At 37.7% G+C, this 21927-nt stretch overlaps 1 protein-coding gene across 3 annotated transcripts in view; it reads left to right on the top strand.

The window, feature by feature from the left end:
• Positions 1-21927, top strand: part of LPCAT1 (lysophosphatidylcholine acyltransferase 1) — a 62611-nt gene that overhangs the window by 29529 nt on the left and 11155 nt on the right. For 2 of the 3 annotated variants that reach the window (XM_071736878.1, XM_071736879.1), the window contains 3 exons: positions 2588-2670; positions 14273-14398; positions 21349-21502. In XM_071736878.1, coding sequence (XP_071592979.1) covers positions 2588-2670; positions 14273-14398; positions 21349-21502 — 363 coding nt within the window. Of the gene's footprint in view, positions 1-2587; positions 2671-14272; positions 14399-21348; positions 21655-21927 lie in introns of all 3 variants that reach the window. The other variant, XR_011724433.1, reaches the window with a different exon arrangement.

Below are 21927 nucleotides of genomic sequence, written 5' to 3'. Positions count from 1 at the left end.
TAAATTCTTCTCAAAAATAATGAATGTGTGAAGTGTCAGTCACTATAGAGTGTATCTGTTGTAGAAATTTGTGGTTTGTGTTATCACTTCAGCTGCATGTCTTTAGTTAATAATCCAGTTTATCTTAAAAAAATAGTAATAAAAAAATATTATTTCCAAAATACTGGCCTGGTTTTGGTAGAGGGAGTGACTGCCTTATGCAGTGGTAAGACAAACCAGCTAATTGGCAGGATTTTTATTCTATCTCAGAAGCATGGTTTTCTGCCCGAGGCAAGTAAAATGAGTTCTTTCACACAGAAGTGAGCACTGCTGAACTTTCTTGATTTTTTGAGGCAGCAGCTGCTGGCTCATACACGTCTTGCATAAGGACAAGTTATAAAGCTAATGACTTTCTGAAATACTCCATATTAGAGAAGGAGCTGGCAGAGGGTAGAGGAACAGAGCTATTTGCAGGGCTGCTTTCAAGTACAAGGCAGAGTACTTGAGAGCTACTTGTTAAATCTGTTCTGTAATGAAATGAAGCAGACTTAAGGACATCAGGGAAATATTAGTTGTTCCTTGTTCAAAGTCATGTTTTTCTCCCGGTCTCTGAAGTTTGTTGGCTTTTATTCCTGTCTTATTCCATCAGTACAGGGACACTGACAAATACCAGCCAGCATTGGTTACTACAAGAACTCAGGGTGATGTACAGCACAGCAACATGATCAGACTGGTTTTGATTAAATGATAGCTATGGTAAGGTCTAAGAGCCAGCAGTCAGGATCACAGTTTTCTTAGTCTGGGCTTCTCTGCATATAACATATGTTCTGGCATCCCATATGTGCTATCCAGCATGTGTATCAAGGAGCAAGCATCTGAGTAGATATTCTAATAGGCTCCTATAAATATTGGCCTACCTGTCCATCCATCCTGTAGTTGGAACTGGTATTCAAGCAGCCTTGTGAAGAAGAAAGGATACATGATCACCTACCCATGTAGTTTGTTGTGGTTTATGTCAGTCTGTTTTGCTGTCCTGTTAGCTTCAGTGTTCATACACCCATCACAGTCTGCAGCAGAGTTCTGTTAGTTTTGTTACTGGTGCTGAAATGATCATCCTGTTTCTGTCCAGGTAGGCACAGACATACACCTCTGAGATCCCCTCAGATTCAAACTTGTCCTGTGTTTGGATGCAGGACTTGATAGTGATTTGCAACTCAAACGGAATGGGGCTTGAAAGCAAAAGGAACAATGTTTCCATCTCTTGTTAGCTTCACAGTCTTTGTCCTTTTCTATATTGCATCTCATCAGCCTGGTGCACCTGCTCATACACCTAGAAGACAACAGTTGTGTGGTATTAGATGCAGTGGTGCATATAGGGAAAACTGCAGCAAAACCCAAAATAAATTAAAGGTTTGTCCGTCATTGAATATTTTGAAGAAACAAACATCTAATTGAAGAATTATGGGTACTCCCGATCATGCCATTATGCAATTATGAAAATACAGCTACCTTCATGGTAATTGGGAAGGATTTGCTTAAATGAGAGACTTTATACTTATTTCCCAATTGTTATTTTCTTTTTTAAAGACCAGTGTGAAATTTCTGGATTGTAATTCCAATTTTTTGGTGCCCGTATGTAATAATATGAAATACGGTTTCTGTTTCAGCAGCTTTCCACAGGATTATTTTGTTCACTTGGTGTATTGATTATCTTGTTGTGTTGCATTACTAAAGGAATTGTCTATCTGGTACTGAGCAGAAGTGGAACCAGTCATCCTTTCTTGCTCCTTCTATCTGAGAGGCTAATTACATGGCAGAAATGGGACGTTTGGAGGGGTTTGATAGGTGAGACTGGCCAAGATCTTGGGGCTTACATCCTATTTCAATGAACACTTCAAAACATAGACAAAAGCTGGAAGGTCTTTTAATATAGGCCATCTCATTCTGAAAGCTGCCTTTTCAGTTGTAGGTTACTGGAAGTGCTGGTTTAATTTTCCCCTTCCAAACTCAACTTTCTGTGATCCTGTGGCCATCTGCATTTTTTCAGAATTTTTTTTCTGAGTATTAGTAACTAGTGTCCAGTTTGAAGGAGAAATTATTCAAAACCTCCAGCACTAGAAGATAAAAACACTTAATGTGTACAGTCAGCAGTCCTACACTGATTTCAAAATTGGCAGGATGAGCAGTAAATACCTGATGTACTGAGGATTTGAATTCATAAGATTTAAGCCATAGGAAAATGTACATGTAGCAGATGCTTTTTTTGGGTATTGTATTTTGGTCCAGAAAAGAGCTGACCAATACAGGATGTAGGAGAAAAAATTGTGCAAGAAAATGCTTATATTTTTAAATGATTTTAAAATTCCTTGTCCAACTTATGAAAGAAAGGTAAAACTCTACTTAGGCTCCATGAGGTAAGAAATGAGCAGAGTCACTGTTAACATGAAGATCTAGAAGTGTGATAGTAGAGTTAATTTTAAAATTTTTAATAGTCCTTATGTTAATAGAGTTTTGTAAGTACAACAAAATGTATACATTTTTACCATATTGCTATATTATTGTTTAAAATGTTAAATATTCTTGGTATAATTCAGTTCTCTGTATGCAGTTTCTACCTGTGTATATTCCTTCAGAAGAAGAAAGAAAAAATCCAGTGTTATATGCCAACAACGTCAGACGTGTAATGGCAGAGTAAGTATGTTGTAATATGGAATGACAATAGATATAGGATTTTAATTTTAAAATCAAGAAAATGTAATGAAATCAAGTCAGAGTAGGTGCCTGCTGGCAAAGAAGCTTATAGTCTGCAGTACTGTATGCAAAGATTTTTTTGTATAGCAGTTGCCCTCATCTCTCTGAGGAGGCCAGGGAGCCTCAAATACAGCAGGAGGAGTTGGTGGTTTGCTTGTTTTGTTGTTTTGGTTTTGTTTTTTTTTTACTTCTCTTTAAGTTCTGCTCACTGCTGTGGGTATTCAGACTTCTGGGGAGAAATGTATGGTTGAATTTTATGGAAGTTGGTGTAGCTGAATTTTGGGCTATTGAGGTTGTATTTTATTGTATTTATATTGCCTTTTTCAGTGTTTGCAGTATGTCACTATTTATCTATGATAATAACTCCTGAAGGAATTATGGATCTTTATAATCCTAATTTTGAAAGAACTTGTGACTTTGGGTAGAAGGCTGTGTTATTAAACCTTCGTTCTGAACTCCACTCCAATCATCTGACAGGGGTTGTGTGGTAAAAAGGGAAGGTTTGAAAACGTACTGAAGTTTACACTGACCAGTGTGTTTCACAGCCTTCCCTTCTATGTGTGGAGGAGGAGAGATGTGATTTTTCTTGTCTTTTTTTTTCCCTCCCACATCTGAAGGACTGGGCATTTGAGGTAACAGAAGTGGGATGCAGCTGTAAAGGGAAGACTGTCAGAATGGGGGATAGCAAATATGGCTTGCTTGGAGGTGAAGAAGAGGCTGTAGGTGCTGTGTTGATGTGAAATGAAAACAAATGTGTTTGGATATCAAAGTCCTCAAGTTAAAATGCAGATGAGAATAAAACAGAATGCTGGTACCTGAATACCATGGATTACTCTAGACTGGTAAAAATAACATCAACGTGGCCAAAACTTATTTGCTTCTCACCACTGCCAGGTGCTTATTTCTAGTGGCAGTTCTCCAGACTCTCCCAGTTCTTTCATGTGGCTTTTGGTACAGGAGACATCAGCTTGGGTTCTGTCAGTCTGCTCTCGAGATCTAGAAGTTAAAACTCTAGCACCTCAGGTGCTGTTTGGTGCTAGCATTGCACTCTGCATTGCTGAATAAAGGACAGTATTACTGCTTCATCTAGATCTTGTGTCCTTTTCTTGAAGATTTCAATCAGTGCTAATATATCATTTTGATGTCAAGAGGTCACTTCAGGATCTGTTCAGATGTCTGCTTTCCCCTTCTTCCCCATCTGGAAGAAGAGACCGACTGGATATTTTACAGCAGCAGGGGTGGCAGTCCCAGATAGTAATGTATTTGTGAGTTTAGAACCAGTGTTGCAGCAAAATCTTCGGTCTTGCCCCTAATTTAAAGAGAAGTTGGTAAAACTTTCTGAGCGCAAGAATAGATAGAGTTTCCATTCCTGAAATCTGTTTGCTTTCATTGTAATCTTATCTTGTGAAGAGCTTCTGTTAAGTGTTGAACAGATTAGTTGACAAGATGTCTAATTCATTGGATACTTCTGTTTGTTGACTGTGGAAGATTTTTGGTTTAGCCTTGTTTGTTTAGCTTCTTTGTGGATAGCCACAGATGTGAGTGATGAAAGGGGGTCTCTAGATACTTCCTGAGTGCTTATATATAAATTGAATATTTGAGAAAGGAGATGATGCCATTCACAGAGATTTGCTTCTTTAGGGCATTTGTTTCTGTCAAGACAAGTTACTTGTCCCAGAAGTGAAATACCAAGTGAGACTGTTTCAGGCCAGGAACTTCAATCTGTTCTTCTGTGCTTCAAGTTCCCTCAGCCAGCCTTATCAATAAAAAGTAAAATGCCTTTTTTTAACTGCTGCACAAGTCCATATTGTATTCCTTATCCCAAGATGAGAGGGATTGTGTACTTTTGAAGATGCATTCAAGTCCTAATCCACTATTTAGATCGTTGATTTTTGCTGCTGCCATTTGAGTAGGATTTTTGCCACAGTCCATTGGAGTAGGAACACACTGGTTTGTTTTGCCTGCACCATGTTGGGCACGATCCTGTCATTGACCAATTGTGACCAAAAGTTACTCAGTCAGGATTAATATGTACCCCTTCCTGCTGTTTTTCAAGACCTCATTTCATAGACTTTTTTTTCTAAACTCAATTTAGTTTGTTTTAATTAATTCAAATGTAATATCTGCTGATCTCTTGAAGGTTGGTGTTTCAGTATTTGTGCAATTATCTCTCACCAAATTCCCCAAGAATTCAGGTGATAGATTTCCATTTTTCAAAGGACGCTGTCATGGTAGAAAATTAATTTAAGGCTCTCAACCCATATCTATAAAAAGTCAAAAGTTTCTTTTTAAAAGGTTGCTTAATCTCACCACTGCAATGCTCAGTATTTTAATGTCTGTACTCTTCAACCTTTTTACTCATTGGCATATACTCATTCAGCAGTGTTGGGCCAAAAGCTAGAATCATGTTTTGTCTTGTTGGAGCCACTCAGCTCACTGTTCCTTCTGTTTTGGGGATTATCTGTGTAATGAGAACTGGATTTTCTCATGCTGCCACTGCCACTGCTGCTGAATAGTTACTCCACGCTTGTCTTCCTTTGGATCCTTTTCTTATTCTGCACAAAAGGTGTGTGCAAATTAGGTTAATCTGCTGTTTAAAGTATGGTCTCCTACTTACTCCTTACCAGTATGCTTTGCCTTTGATTTTTCTCATGCAACCTCTTTTCTTTGAGTGACTCTGTCTTGTTTGGTTCTGACTGCTGCTATGTGAGTTGGTCTCCATGTAATCCACAGCATGCTACCAGAAAGTGCATTTTCAAATCTCTAAAAATGTTGAGAGCCTTTAAATATGTCAAGAGTCCACGCAGGTTGCCTTTAAAATAAAGTCTGGTGATATTGTGAGTTTTAATTTACTTAATGTGTACTGCACTGTGCTCCAGTACAGTTCTGAAATTGCCCTGCGAGTAAGTCATGCTGTGTTTTACATATTATAGTGGCTTCACTTTTGTAAATATTACTTAGAACTGCAAAAGCATAATTTGGTGTTCCTATGCATGAGCTCTTATCACCTTACATTGATGTTAGTCACTGTGGATTATTTTGATCTGTTAATATATTAATTTCAGCATTTACTGTTTCTTCTGTCTATTTGCTAGTTGAGTGCCAAGCTTTCTGTCTTCAAAGTGTTAAATCAAAATTTCCTGGAACTGTGGTAATGTAAATTGTCAGTGTGTAGACCTGAGGCTTCAATCCTACTTCTTCTAGAACTATTAGGTATAAATCATCTGACCTTGCTATCATAAGTGTTTATTTCTAGAAAAGTCTCACTGGTAAAGAAAGTGTCTTTAAAGCACTGGAAAGTAATTAATCTTTAAGATATGTCACTTGCACTGTTTTCTAAGTTGTTTATTATATATGATGATGTTTTTGCCTCTTAGTGATTTTACTGTCCCCAGCTAGTAATAAGATATGTTACTGTTTGTTTTTTCTTATGCTTTAAAAGTAGTCTTAGGCTTCTTAGTTGCATCAGTAGCACCTTACTTTCTCTCATTACTTTTCCATAATGTTTTTATGCATCATATTTTCTGATTTACTGGTCCCATTTAAATTTTGTTTTGTGGTTTGTTAGTTTGTTTGGGGTACTTTCGCCTAAATATATATATATATATATACATATATATATATATGTATATATTAGTTGTCTCTTTTCGTTGTGGCACTACAGCCTTTAGGCTGTTGAATAGATTCTTGAACACCTAATTTTCATTATCATGGCTGGAAGACATTTGATAGTTGTAAAGTAATCAAAGTAGTGTTTAGAGTATAGAAATACTGCTTTCATGAGATAGGGGGTAACTGCTGCTTTGAGAAAAAAGAGTTGGTTTGCTCAAATGTGTTTAAAATGAGTGTCAGTAGCTCAGCTTCTGGCTAGTTGCATGTACTTAGCACTATTCATTTTGTACAAAAAAATAAGCCTCTGGTAGTGTAGGCAGCTAATAGTGACAATCTGCACTGCAGGCTTCTTGTACAAGTCTAAAGTAACCTCAGCAGCTTACATCTCTAATTGTGGGTTAGATAATTATGCACAGACCCATTGGACACTCATATACACACAACATGTTTTGCTCTAGTTTATTAGTTTCTTTTACAGAGACTGTCTTCAAAGTAGTGAAGAATATGGTTTAGATGGTATAATTTGGGAAAAAACCCACAAGTTAAAATATTGAGATTGCATTAACTGTTTCTATACTTATGGCAGATACTTAGATTTCCTGTAGAAACATCAAAACTTTAGAATTACAGAGCGCTTCAGATTAGTGGAGACCTTGAATATCATCTAGTTCCAACATCCCTGCCTCAGGCAGGGACACCTTCCACTGGTCCAGTTTGCTCAAAGCCCCATCCAACCTGGCCTTTATCACTTCTGGGGATGGGGCACCCGCAACCTACCTGGGCAACCTGCGCCAGTGTCTCACCACCATCAAAATAAGGAATTTATTCCTAATGTCTAACCTAAATCTACCCTCTTTCTGCCTGAAACCATTATCCTTTGTCATATCACTGCATGCCTTTGTACAGGCCCTTCTCCATCCTTCCTGTAGGCCCACTTCAGTTACTTGAATGCTGCTATAAGGTCTCCCCAGAGCCTTCTCCTCTCCGGGCTGAATGATGCCAGCTGCCTTCATGATAGAGGTGCTCCAGCCCTTTGATCATCTTGGTGGTCCTCATCTGGACTTTCTCCAAGATCTTGGTGTACTTCTTACCCCGTAGCTCCAGAACTGGATACAATACTCCTAGTGAGGTCTCAATAAGAGTGAGACCAAATGTTAGTTATTTGTGAGACTTATGTTTAAGCCAAATGTTAAAATAATTTGCCTAGATGTTTTAATTCCAGCTTGTTCTAAAGGAAAATAAGATGATTAAGTGAGTATGGACAAATAACATGCTAATAAACACTACACTTTCTAGCATTTAGCTGCAGCAACAATTTAGGTTAAGCTGATCTTAGTAATTTAAGTTAGTGTGATTTGCAAAAGCATTCTGTTTTTAATCTTTAAACACTGTGACCAATTCAGCATTATTAGAATGCGAACAAATTACATTTTCCTCTTTTAAATATTGATTTGACCCTTTGTCTCTCCTTGCAAATTTGATCCAAACATCACTGATGTCACTGGAAATCCTTCCCTTACTTATAGTTGGTATTTGGTTGAGTTCCTTTGCCTGGATTAAATATTTAGACATGAGGGCATATGACTGTGCTCTTCTAGAGAATGTAGTTTGCATTTTTCTAATAACTTTTGCTTTCTTCTTCACTTACTCAAACACTTAAAGACAAGGTTTTGCATTTACAGTGGACCTTAAAATCAATTGAAGTGCAACGTGTTAGACATGGAGTTTGAAAACATCTGTCTTCCTTATGTTTCCTCTGTCAAGCCCTTGCCAGGATCACTTTCCCCTTTTAAGAGCATGTCATACTGTTAAAGCAGTAACTCTTATCAGCTTGACATACTAGGATTACCTTTTAGCTTTTGAGAAATTAATCTTTTTTTCCAGCATGCTTTTGAAAGCAAAAGGTATCAGATAGTCTTCTGTGTCCATTTCACCTTTTGCTGTCTTTCTGCATCTGTGAAAATCAGATTTTTTTTTTTTTCTCGCAGGCTTTCACAGAGTCAGAGTGTGATCTCTGTCACTGTATGTAGTACAGTAATGCTAGTTGTTGAGATACGTGGGTTTACAGTAGCTTGCTGGTCTGTATCATAGCTGTTGTATTCTCAGTGGCCAATTAAATTCAACTTTTGGGGGGAAAATTGCTGTGCTCTCATGCCTGTGCTGTCTGACGTTTTGTATGTGGTTCTGCAGAACCCCACTGTTTGGATGCTCAGCACTCAGCTTTGGAATTCAAGACCTTTTTTTTTTTTTTTGACCATCAAAAATACGAGGATCAGTGTAAGTGGAATTACTGAAGGAGTAACTGCTTGTTGGAGTTACCAATGGAAATGAGAACTACATTGTGCATTCTGTTTGCTTCTATGAATGCTGTTGAGTGTAGCAGTTAGATAAATGTAGTTACTGAACAGGGTTAATTAACTCTATGCACTTGCTAAGTTTACTTTCTCTGGGAAGAAACAAATTTTTTTTAAGTTAAGAAATGTTTTGCACCAGTCTGGTTTGAACTAGGTTTTTGAATTCTGGCAACACAAAAAGATCCTGCTTCATATTTCATCCCTAGGAGGTTTGTTTTGTACTAGCCTACAAGATCTTACCCAAAGCAATAATTACAGGACCCATTTTCTTTACACAAGAAGTAAAAATAGCTGTGAGCAGCTTCTTCTTCTGTCTAAAACTTAAACCATCATGAGATACTGTATTCTTGATGTGAACTCCAGACTTCTTGTGACTGGACCTTCATCCTCTTGCAGAATGTCACAAAGGACTGGTCCAAGGAGAGAGAAGTCCAAGGAGAGAAAATTGGCTACCTACCCTGGCCTTCCAAAACTAATTAGCTGAAAGATCCTCAGCTTGGGGAAGAGAGAAGAGGGGAGGGGAAAGATTGGTTTGAAGGTCAGAAAAATCATGAGTGTTCTGGAATTACCCAGTAAGGCAAGTCCGTAGCAGAAGAGAGAAAAGAGTAGGGCAACTAAATGTGAATATACTTCAAAACATGTACAAAATTGTGGCACTCACTGTCAGATACATAAAATGAAATCATCAGAGCTGAGAAATGCTTGAAAAATTTTGATCCATTAATGACTCTAAACTACAGTGGCACAAAAAAGCCTTTGTTTCAGGAAGTTCCTGTACACCTTTTCTAGAAGCTGAGGTTATTTGTCCACCATGTTTTCTATGTCTTTTTCTTAAACATAGGCTCATAGAGTGCTTAACATTGGAAAGGACTGTCATCTAGTTCTAATGCCCCCACCATGGGCAGGGACACCTCCCACTATACCAGGTTGCTCAAATACCCATCTAACCAGTCCTTGACCATCTGATAGTCAAGTAAAATACCAAATTTGCTATCCTTTCTAATGTCTTCAGCACCCTAAAAGATATAGCTGATTTAAAGGGGATTTCTGGGCAGCCTTTGGAATATTTTCTAGATTAGTTCACAGTTGTGCTTATTAACAATGTAAAACACTGAAAATGTTTTTGTTGTAGCATAGATTCAGAATGTCAGCATTCCCTGTTCTGTTTTCTCTCACTTTGCATAGTATTACAGCAGTCACATTCTGGTTTGTGTTCAGAAATTTGTGTGTGTTTAGTTAATTGGCATGCAAAATAAAGCTGTTAATTTATTTTTATATCATGACTGCACAAGTGTTAGACATAGGGAGCTGTTTGGTGTGAGAAGTCAGGATATAACACCTACAGCCCTTACATGTAACAGACTGGGTTTGCAAGAAGACTTCTGGGTGTTTGTTTGGTTTGATTTTCTTGGTTTTGGTTGTTTTTTTTTTTTTAAAGTGACTTGCTGATTTTGGAATTTCATGTAGTGTGTGTGACACAATGAAAGGTAGAGAGCCAGGATTTCAGAGAAGGTATGGATGGAGAGAGTCTTAAGCTGTGTCAAGCTGGACAATCATATCTGGCCATTATAAAACTGCTGAACACTGAGAAGGCCAGGCTCAGGTTAACTGACTGTGAAAACAGAGCTAGTATGAAGAGTAGGAAAATTATTCCAAAGGAACACATGGGCAAAGCTGTTATTCCCAGTTTATTAAAAATATTGGATTTCATATGCAATTTGCATTTCAAATCTCAAATTTAATTTTTTTTTTCTTTTTTCTCCTTGCAGTTGAATTGAAGTAGGGAAAGACTGCCCTGGAGACTTACTGGAATAGTTTGGTAACTGGGTCTGTAGAAAATCCTGTGAGTTGCAGTTGCATCCAGGCCTTACAGTGAACTCTAGTATTATTCTTTATTCTAAGAAACTGAGAAATTCCAAGTCTTAGCACAGATAATGAACTTGAAAGTTCCCCAGCTTAAGTGTCTTCAACACTGAGCTGAAATAAAGTTCTCTTTGTGTTAAACTGCTAGCTCTATATAGCTTGTGGTTTATCTTCTAAATTCTACAGTCCCTTGAACTCTTAATATTTCTGGCCTTGGATGATCATATGACTGAACTTTACTGTGAGCAAAAGTTGTTTCTTCATCTTCATGACTTCTGATCTTTATAATTCTGAAAGTCTGTATGTATATGTAAATCATAGAATGGTTTGAGTTGGAAAGAACCTTGAGGATCATTTAGTTCCAACCTCCCTGCCATGGAAAGAAACGCCTCCCACTATATCAGGTTGCTCAAAGCCCCATCCAGCCTGGCCTTGAACAGTTCTGGAGTGGGTTCAGTCACAGCTTCTCTGGGCAATCTGTTGCAGTGTCTCATCACCCTCACGTTAAAGAGTTTCTTCCTAACATCTATATGTACCCTCTCCCAGTTTAAAATCATTCTCCATCATCCTTCCACTACGTGTCATTGTAAAAAGTCCATCTCCAGCTTTTCTGTAGGCCCCCCTTATAAGGTCTCCCCAGAGCCATCTCTTTTTCAGGCTGAGCAACCCCAGCCCTCATCCTGTATTCATAGGAGAGGTGCTCCAGCTCTCTGATCATCTCTAAGGCCCTCCTCTGAATGTGCTCCAAGGGCTTCTTGTCCTTGTGTTGAGGGGCTCCAGAACTGGGCACACTACTCCAGGTGGGCTCTCACGAGAGCAGAGTAAAGGGGGAGAATTACCTCCCTTGACCTTCTGGTCACACTTCTTTTGTCACATCCCAAGTTTTGTTTGGCTTTAGGAGAGCTGTAGGAGCACATTGCTGGCTCATGTTGAGTTCTCATCAAACAGCATCCCCAAGTCCTCCTCAGGGCTGTTCTCAGTCTGTTTTCCAGCCATGTTTATGCTTGGGATTTCCCCAGTACAGAGCTTTGCACTTTGTCTTGTTGAACTTCATGCAGTTTCCACAAGATCACCTCTCAAACCTGTCAAGGCCCTTCTGGATGGCACCCCTTCCCTCCAGCAAGTTGACTGCACCACACAGTTTGGTGTCATCAGCAAATGTTTCTGAGGGTGCACCTGATCATGGTACTCTGCTCATCAGATTCCAGAAGAGGCTAAAGGTTGTTCTTCTGAAGTCCAGGGTAGCAAGCTTGCAGTATCAGTATGCCCTGCTTGTTGTCCTAAGCCTTTTTTTTTTTTTTTTTTTTTTTTTAAAGTTCAGAAGCTAGGAAATTGCCAACTGGTGAGCAAAAGATGCTTTTATCCTCAGTCTTGATACTGGGTTTACACTGGGGCATTAATTATGCTCTTCTTTGGGATTTATTCTGTATCACAAGTTTTGATTGCTTTGGGTTTCTTGGTTTGTTTTGTTTGTTGGTTTTTTTTTTTAATGTGGTGGGGTTTTTATTTACTTTTTAGTGTTTGTTTGGTTTAATTTCTGTTTGGACAGATTTCTTCAACATATCTGGAGGCTATTATTTAAATCTGGCGTTGGTTCTAGGATGCCAGTCTGTTGGATTTCTACCCTCCCCCCCCAGGTTGAATGTCCTGTTCTTTTAAGTCCTCTTCCTTTTGATATGTTTGAACATCATCTAGCTTTTAGTTTTAATGAGTTAATGCTTCTTGCTTTGGCTTGCCACCTTATGGTTATGTTTTAACTTGTCTGTCTTGTCTGTTTTCCTTGAGAGAACATGCTTTTTAAAAAAAACCAGCCTTTTCATTCTAATTGCCACCTTTAATCAGTTGCTGAATCATACTGGAGTACAGCAGAGAGATGGAGTCTGGTTGGAAGTCTGTTTCTAGTGGAGTACCTCAAGGGGTCAGTACTGGGACCAGTAATATTCAGTATATTTATTGATGACCTGGATGAAGGAATAGAGTGCACTGTCAGCAAGTTTGCTGATGACACAAAACTGGGTGGAGTGGCTGACACCCCAGAAGGCTGTGCTGCCATTCAGAGGGATCTGGACAGACTGGAGAGTTGGGCAGGGAGAAATGTAATTAATTACAAGGGCAAGTGTAAAATCTTATATCTGGGAAAGAACAACCCCAGGTACCAGGATAGGTTGGGGACTGAGCTGTTGGAGAGCAGGGAAGGTGAAAAGGACCTGGGTGTGCTGGTGGATGGAGGGCATTTTCTCTATACCTCTATTGTCTTTGTTTAGTTGGCTTTTTGATTTTATTCCTTCCTGTTTGTTGTTTCCTGCTGCAAGAGGGAGGTTATTCATCTGAGATTGCTACCCTGTACGTCCTTGTTTTATTCTCAAGTAGCTTATAAATAGTATCTAATTTGTGAACTGGTAATTTTGAGCTGGAATATCTATTAACAAGGCATTCTTCCTGAATATTTAAAGCCTTTCGCATCCTCAGAAACCATGATCAATAGCTTTAGTGTTAAGAGTGTGTCTTACTAATGTATAAGAATTCATAAAGTTTGACAATTAATTGCTTGATATGAGAACTGGCTTATGTTTTTACCCTGGCATAGAAAGACCTTGTAATGAGATTCTGGAGAAGAGGCTACCTAACAGAAATTATATTATTATTTAATGAGCAGTAACTGCTATAAAAATCAAACTGTCCTATAATAAAGCATAGAATTGAATGCAGGCTTTTAATCAAAGCCAAGATGACCATGGCATGCCTTGGGGGGTGGGGGCTTATCAATTTTGCCATTACTGTATAGTAACTTTACAGATGAAAAATGTGGTTAGCAATATGGTAGGAAAACCTGTAGATGAAAAGAATGAAGGTAAGTCAAGAAAAAAAATTTTGCAAGGACTTCATCAGAATAGAAAAAGCTGCACAAAAAATAATGTTCCATACTACTATAAGTAGAATCAAGTATAATGGAACTGTGGTAGATAAATAACTCATATGGAGGACTGTTTGCTTTCTAAATTGTCCTCTGTATGCTGAATTCTTAAAGGCCTCTTCCAAATTGAAGTGTCTTTCTCTTAACTCTGTAAATGCAGTGCAACAACAAAATCAGGATTTCCTTGAAGTATCTTTAGGTGTTGCTCTTACTACAGAGCATCAAGTTAGAAGTAAAGCAGAAATGTGTACTTAATTATTTTGGGTTTTTCTTCTACCTTTCTTTTGTCATATACTTAAAATAACTTGCTTGTAGTTTAACCCTACTTGTTTTTTATACATTATATACTAACCATTCTTTATTGAGGAATGCTGCCTGTTGTATAATTTAAATATTACCTGAAGGTAATGATTATCGATTTATTAATTTATTCATGTAATAATCATATCAATAAATTAACATAATTATCAATAATTATAATCAATATGTTTTTTTTCTAGGTTAATAATTTTAAACCCTGCTTAATTTTTATTAAAATATTAAGGAATTTGGAAGCCTATGAATTGCTTGATTCTTTTTCCCTTGTGTTCTATTTTCATGCACTAGTAAAGTCAAAATAGATGTTCTGCGTTGACTTGAGTACCATAATTAGTTCTTTGTATGTGAGCTTTCTTTTATTGGCTCTTCCTTATAGTTCTTCAGAATAGACAGCATAATTGCTAGAGGATTTCTTGCTGTGTAAAAAATATTCTGCTCATCTTTTTAGACTACCTCATTGTGTTTCTTTGCTTTGTTCAAGGGCGTTGGGAGTTTCAGTGACAGACTATACATTTGAGGACTGTCAGCTAGCTTTGGCTGAAGGACAACTTCGTCTGCCTTCAGACACGTGTCTCTTAGAATTTGCAAAGCTTGTGAGAAGCCTTGGGTGAGTTTATACAATATTTGTATGTAATGTGTATCTTTATTGCATACCTGTGTTTATGTAGTTTTCATATAACAATATTTCACATAGTTGTATGTGGAATGTTGTCATATTGCAACCAGGGGAACACCAGTATGAAATTAAACCAATTCTGTTCTGCAGTTGCAAGTGGCACTTGTAGATCCTAATGAGTAGAGTAGGTTGTAAAATTCATATTGTACAGTCTGACAAATGAGCAGAGTCTGTATGAAGTCTTCATCCCTGAACAAAACTAGAAGAGGGTCAGGAATATTGTGGGATTTGTAATACTTTATCAATTTCAGAGTCATTTGATCTTTCCTATGACAACTATGAATGGAGAACAGCAATGCCATAGCAGTCTTGTGACTGCATTAAATTTGTAACAGGACAGAGGACTCTCAATTTCCCAAGAAATGGTTGGGGTTTTGAGTATGTAACTGATAGACAGACTTTCTAATGAAACTAAAGCTTAGTATAGGCAGTGTGGCTTCTCTTCTTATAGCATCAGTTCCCTATGGTTCTATCTTCCAGAATAGTGTCAGCAAACAGAAAAAAATTCACATAAACCAAATAGGAGAACTGGTTGCTATTGTTTTCCAGTTTTTCTGTTGTTTCTCTCATCCGATTGAACAACCACAAACTAAATTTACAGCCCCATCATATTAATTGCTTTAGTACACAAACCCCTTTTTAATTTTTGTCTCCTCACCTGAAACTATAGAGCATAGTTTCCATTATGTGCCTTATTTACTTTCTCTAATTTTTCTTTAACTCTGTTTGTGCACATAATGAGAAAATGAAGAAGATGATGAACTGGAGAATAAGGAATATAGGACAGCATCCATTATGCATTCAGCTTTACAAGCTTGTATTAATTCATTGTTGGGACCTCCATCTGAAAAGACTTCCCATATGATAGGAGAAACTTCTAGGGGTAAATAAAGATTCTGGCTTTGTTCCAAAGGCTCTGAATTTACAGTACTAGGGAGGAAAAAAACAAGAAACCACAAAACAACACAAAAACCTGAAAAACTACCCACGTCTCTTATTATGCAGTTGATAATCCCGGGATTCAGTTTAATCCTCTTGTTAAACAGTCTGACTCCTGCTTGCTCAGTTTAAAACTGTTTTTTCAAATTATGATTTTCTGAGGTGGTGTTTTCTTTTTGCCTCTGAAACAATTACGTGCATTTGTGTGTGAGAACAAAAGAACCCAAAAGTTCTCTGTCTGGTTTAAGGAATTGTACATTGGTGAAATATTATCTTGCCAGTAAGAATGCTGTTACAGTGGTATTTTTCTGGCACAACTGAATATAGATTTTAATATTGCTTCATCTTTAATGCATGTTTGATGGTGATGCAGTCATTTTGCTGTTTATTCAAAGGTTTTGAGGCCAGGAAGGCATTAAAGATCATCCAGTCACATCCCTGAATAAATGGAACAGGAAATTTTATCTAATGGATTTTTTTTCATCCAGTCTTAATATCTGGTTTTGAGCAATAAACTCAACTTCAAGGTTACATCAAGTTTTACATGAAAGGTTTTTATAGTAAGGCAAATCCAAACTTGGTTTTGGTTTAGATTCTTTGAAGTCAAGCTATATCTGAGTTTCCTACAGTGGAGAGTTATTTCTGTTCATGTTCTGTACTTAGAAGATTCATGAATATTTTATGTAAAATTTGCTTAGTCTGTGCTCAGCTGGATGGAATCCACTCCAGAAGCCGTGTACCCACTGGAGGAAGTTCTTGTGCTTCACCTAATAAAGAACTTGGGCTCTTTTTTAAACACAGCTCCCCAGTTCACAGCTGGCTAAAACTCAGCTGCCTTATACTGAACTTGGTGGTAAAATGACAGCTTCTGTTACTGAGATCAATTGATCACATTCTCATCTGCTCAAGTTGTGTGTTCATTACTCCTTGGGCAGTTATGCTTCTGTTGAGCCTGATAATCTGTGCATGACCAGTGAGCTGATTATGAAGCTTTGTGCAATCTTTATTGTAGCTTCCATACACTGTAATCCTCTGCCTCATTTAATGGTTTATTCCACAATTAATTACCCTACTGTTACTGATTCTTTATTTGTATTTTGACTGGATCTGTTACTATGTTCTAGGCATTGAAACTCATTTTGTGTCTTAGTAAAGACCTCTTTGAATATCTTCTTCAGAAAAATTCATGCAGTATAATTAAGTCTCATCTCTTATCTTTTTGTGAGATATTTTTAATGAGCTACAGTGGTCTAATTGCCTGCAAGGAAATCCTTAAGTTCAGATTTCAATTTATATGTTCCTATTGTCTCAAATGTCTGCCCATTCTAATTCCTGCATTCACTTTGGCCATGAACTAGGAGCTTCCAGCCTTAATTGGTGTTCCCCTTTCTTATGGAACTGTGGCTTTTAGGCTATCCGTAGCTGTAGAGAATTTCCCAATTTTTAAATTCTTCCTAGTTGTGATTATTCTTGGTTTTAATTGGTTTATTTTTTGTGAGTTAGAGATACCTTTACTCTCTTGAAATGAAAAACTGTATTGTGCTTGCTGTTGGATGAGGCTTATAAAGTCAAGTTATAATGTGACCTGAAATTTTGCTTCTAGTGGTCCATGCCTTTTGCATCTTTTTTGTTGGAGAAAGGGAAAAAAAAATTAAAAATGGATAGCTTCATCAAGCTTCTAGTCAGATTTAGGAGCATCTGTCTGCTTATCTTGTGCTTCTTTTTTTTTTTTTTTTTTTTTTTCCCCTTACAGGGCTCTTATCTTTTCTCTTGCTTTCTGCTTACCCTTCAGTTTCTTAACATTAAGTACTCTGCTACTGTATAATTAATTGCTTCCTAGTTGTTTTTTCCCAAATCTTTCACTTTTAAAACTCCAGGTATGATTTAGAGTATCTAGCAAGGGTGGATGTGTCTCACATAATTCTGTTTTAGTGTTTTAGTCACTGTTTTCCACTTTCTGATTTTTCTAATTAACTTGAAAGTTTTTTGGCAAATATTATTTAAAGATTTTTTTTTTTTTGGAGGCTATGCAGCCCTGACACTTGTACAAAGTGGCACATTTTCCTTTTTAGTATGGCAGTTGGCTTGCTAGTTGTGCATTAAAAAGCAGTAAGTATAGAAAGTATATCAAGAACATATCATATCATGGTTTATGTGCATTTTATGATTGGTATCCATGTGGCACAAGACCCTTTGGTGTGGCAGTTTCTTGATCTGGTGTATGAATGAGGTACATGGACTCTTAAGGTTCACAGTACTTTTCACTGAAGACAGTGTGGCTTTGCTGATTGTCCACTTCTGAAAGATCTGGTTTATACTAAATCATCCTGTTCAGCTCAACTTTCAGACAAATCCCATTTTGCCTACCAGATTTCTTGTCTTTCTTGGTAGGATTACTATTAGTCAGTAATTTTTATCTTTAACTACGGGCAGAAATTTATTTTGGAATGTTTTTTTGAATCCTTAGCATCTCCTTTGTTTTCCTGAGCCTGAGTTTTATCTTGTATCCATGTGATGAGCACTAGTGATGTCTGCCTTGGAAGAATGTTTTACCACCTTGACAAGCCTGCAGTGTTTATTTCCTTACACATTCCATGGCCCTGATGAAGTTCAATGTTAGTAAGCCTACTTATTTTGAATGAATTCTGCTGTCTCTTAGAGACATACTATTTTGATAAAAAGACCTGAATTAAGCAGCAAGTCCATTTTTACCACTAATCTCCAATTTTATCTCTCATTCAGTTGGCCCTGAGAATCGTAGCAGGCCATACCCCTATGGGCTCATAAATTCTTCAAGGAGGAGATGAGTGCCTCATAGCCCTGGTGCCTCTCTGCCCTTGCTCAACAGCCTTTACCACCCAGATTGCAATGCAAACTTCTGATGTGTGCCTGAAATGGTGGTTCAGACTGTATGTGGAGCTTTGCATCCTCAAAATAACAACCCCTCACTGCTAACTTAACAGTGCCAGGAGTCCAGTGTGTTCAGAGATCACCTGTAACAAGAAGAAACCTCTGGAGGAGGATGTCCATCTACATTCATGAAAAAGCAGTGCTGTCCCTTACAGAAAGTAATTATGGATCAGGTGTAATAATAGCAAATATAAGCTGTGATGGCCTCCTGCCTCATGGATTAAGGTAGGGTGTGCCAGAATATTCAGAAAGTCAGTTTTAGAGCTCTTTAGTAGACTTTCTGCATTATGACAGGAGTTGCACAGAAGCACAAAAGCTGACATAAAACTGTGTTATGCTCTTCTGGCTTAGGGGATGTTTCTCTGAACTTGCAGTTTACAGTAGCCAGCTACAAGATCCAGCTGTTCTTATGCAACTTCCAGCTCTGTGAGACACTAGAAGGTTTTTGGCAGTTTCCCAGCATGAAAAAAAAGGAGTTTGTTTTCAAGTAGTCAAATACAGCTAAAACTAGCTTTAAGACTTTTCACTTTCTGAAAATAGTGGTAATTATGCTGAAAGTATCTTGCATTCAAGGGTCCATTTTTCCTTATGAATGCTGCTGTGAACGATGTCAGTTTTTCATCTTGAAAAAAAGCCCTTTTTCATCTTCAGGGACTCAGGAATGACCTTTTTGTTCTCTTTAGTGTACACTGGGCTAAAAAATAGAGCTAAACACCACAACAGCAAATAATGTTATGTATTGTAAAGTCTAGCTCCAGCATGGAAGCCATGAGGCAAACAAGCATGATTTCATGTGCAAAGACATCCACTCTTGGTTTTCTAGCTTTTACAGCCTCCATTGGGATAAAGGTAACAGATTTAAAGGAACTGAGACTTCCAAACCATTTCGTATTGGTTCAGAACTTCTTGTGTGGTCTGGAACATTTGACTTCTAAATACTTCAGTATAGTAAGTCACAGTGATCCACACGTCAGTGGTTTTCTGGTTCTGAAAGGGCTAGAAATTACCAGAAAAACAGCACGGTCTTACTCAAGCTAACGCAGTAAGTTTGCCTCACTGATCCATATACTTCTTTTGAGATTGGCTCCCACCTCTTCCTATGTTTATGAGATCCAAACTGAAGATGTCTAAGATCCATGGAAAGCCATGCTTTGTTCTGTACAAGATTTTTGCCTTCCAACTTTATAGCTTTTGGGGTTTAATTGCCTGGTGAACATGAGATCTCACAAGTCTCGAATACTACTTGCTAAAAAAGTGCTCAGTTCTAGAAGGTGAATTTTGAGTCAGTTCATTGCAAATTCAATTTCTCTGATTTAGAGACAGATGTTAGACTCTGTATTCTGTGCCAGTGGTGGCTTACCTCCAGGGAGGATTCAAATGCCAGCTGTCCATCCCATTTTGGCTACTACAGTAGAGGTGTATTATTTGTGGACACTTCTTCTATGTAAGTTCTGAGGTCTGGGTGCATCTCAAATCCTCCCTGGATTCTTTTGTCATCATTCCTGCTATTTTTCTACTCAAATATGGAAAATTAGTGTTTCAGAGGACTGTTTCCTTGCTATTTTTAGAATGCCTAGGAATAAAACATAAGATAGGTGTGCTAATGCCAAAAGGGAGAATAGTTTAATGTTCTGTAGGCGCAGTGGGTCTCTAGAAGAATTCTTCCATCTTCCGGTCTTATTATTCAGAAATACAGGGCTTGCTGTGGTTCAATTAGTAATTTTTTTTTAAGTCAGTTTAGGTAATGGCAGATAGCATAGTAGTTGTGTTCTTACTTAAAAGCAGTGATTTTTTTAGGAAGGGAAGGGTCATTTCATCAAGCAGTCAAGGTCTAGAGCTGACATGCCAGACATTCGTCCTATCAGAAATGTTCTTATCTTTTTTCAGAAGCTCCTGAGAATGCTGATATAAAGTATTTTATTTATTCTTGTCACTGAGAGGAAGCTGCTGAGGAGTCCCAGCTGTAGTCTGGGAACAATTCTGGTGGAAGCTTGTGAGTTCTGTAAATATCTGCTTTTCCTGCAGAAGAACATTGAGGAAGGCTTTACTGTTTTGTTTTGTCTTTAAACTGGAAAGTTTGTATCCCCATGTTGCTCTAAATCAGTTCAGGGGAAACCTACTGATCAAGGTTTTGTTGATGTTGTATTGGGAAGGGAATTTCCCATTTCCTCACATACCTGTAGTACCATTTATGTTCATAACAATTCACAAAATGAAATTAGGAAGCTTGACTCAGCAAAAAACAAACAACCCCCCCAAAAAAACTAACAAACAAACAAGGTGAAAAACCCCCCAACAATACCCAAACAGACAAACAAAACCATAAAAAAGTCAACTGTGCAGTAGATACCTACTTAAAAATAAAGCTTATTTATAAAGCATCAGTCAAAATGAGGCTTAAAACTGGAAGGACTGAAGGGAATTTGTGTAGCTGTATAGCTGCTATAACTTTGGGTCACCTCCTGATGATGTCCAACTCCAGACTGACTGTGAAACTGGGGACTCACAAACAGGATTAATGGTATAATCACTATTACATAATCCCTGATTTCTTTTAGGAAAGATGTATCAGGCCTTTCCTGTTCAGTGACATTAGTAAATTTGGAATCTTAATTGGTTTATGTTACTGTCCTACAACACAGCCATATTCAGGTGATCTAAATCCCACCTAGTTCTCCATGGCTGGTATCTCTTCTTAGCGAGGTCTGGGCTGTGCCTCTTGCTCATGTTGAACTGCCTACACATAGAGCTTATAATCAAGGTAGAGTAAAGGAGACAAGTTTATGACCAGGGTTCCTAAGCCTTTTTCAGTAATTTCTAGTATGGCTCAAGAACAAATGGGAGCTTTAAAATTACAGGAAGTTGTTATTTTATGCTCGAGTTGCATAGTAATTCCATTTCTAGATTTTGTAAGGTTTTATACCATTATCACCCATTGCTTAATTTGGCAATTTATACTGAATTTTATACTGAAATTTATACTGTTAAAATGGGATTTATTTTTAAATGTGCAAAACTAATACACTTCTTAGGCTGAAGCCAGAAACACTTGAAGATGATCTTGAGAAATATGCTGCGAGTGCCATGAAAATGAAAAAAGAAAAAGTTGATCTTGAAGAATTTTCAGCCTACTTGGAAGTCCCAGTTTCTCACACATTAGAAAATATGTTTGCGCTTTTTGATGAGGTAAGAAACAACAACCTGTTTAAAAATTGTACTGCTTTTGGTAAACTCCTCTTTTGCCCAATTCTGTTCCAGTTGAATTCACTGAGGTCAGTGCTAAGAGCTTTTGAGCACTTCACCACAGTATATGCCTACTGCATTTCCCTTTCAGCAAGGTAAGAGCACCTATCATCAACTAAAAGCATTCATTCAGATAGAAGATAAAAGGAGTATCAGTTGGACAAAACTGATTTTTTTTCTAGTTCCAAATATGAAGAGGAAGAAAGATTCGGGCTAAAACTCTGCTGCAGGTTGTTGCAACTGAATGCAACATCTATTAGCTGATATTTTACTTCCTTTGTAAATAAATCACTAGTTCTTCTAGTATGTCTGAAACCTGAAGGACCTGAGAGCTTGGCAAATGGGGCCAAATTTCATTCTTCTGGCAG

This window comes from Heliangelus exortis, chromosome 2 (genome assembly GCF_036169615.1).
Source record: "Heliangelus exortis chromosome 2, bHelExo1.hap1, whole genome shotgun sequence".
Taxonomy (NCBI): domain Eukaryota; kingdom Metazoa; phylum Chordata; class Aves; order Apodiformes; family Trochilidae; genus Heliangelus; species Heliangelus exortis.
The sequence above is the reverse complement of the archived record's forward strand: the minus strand, read 5'-3'. Positions and strand labels throughout refer to the sequence as shown.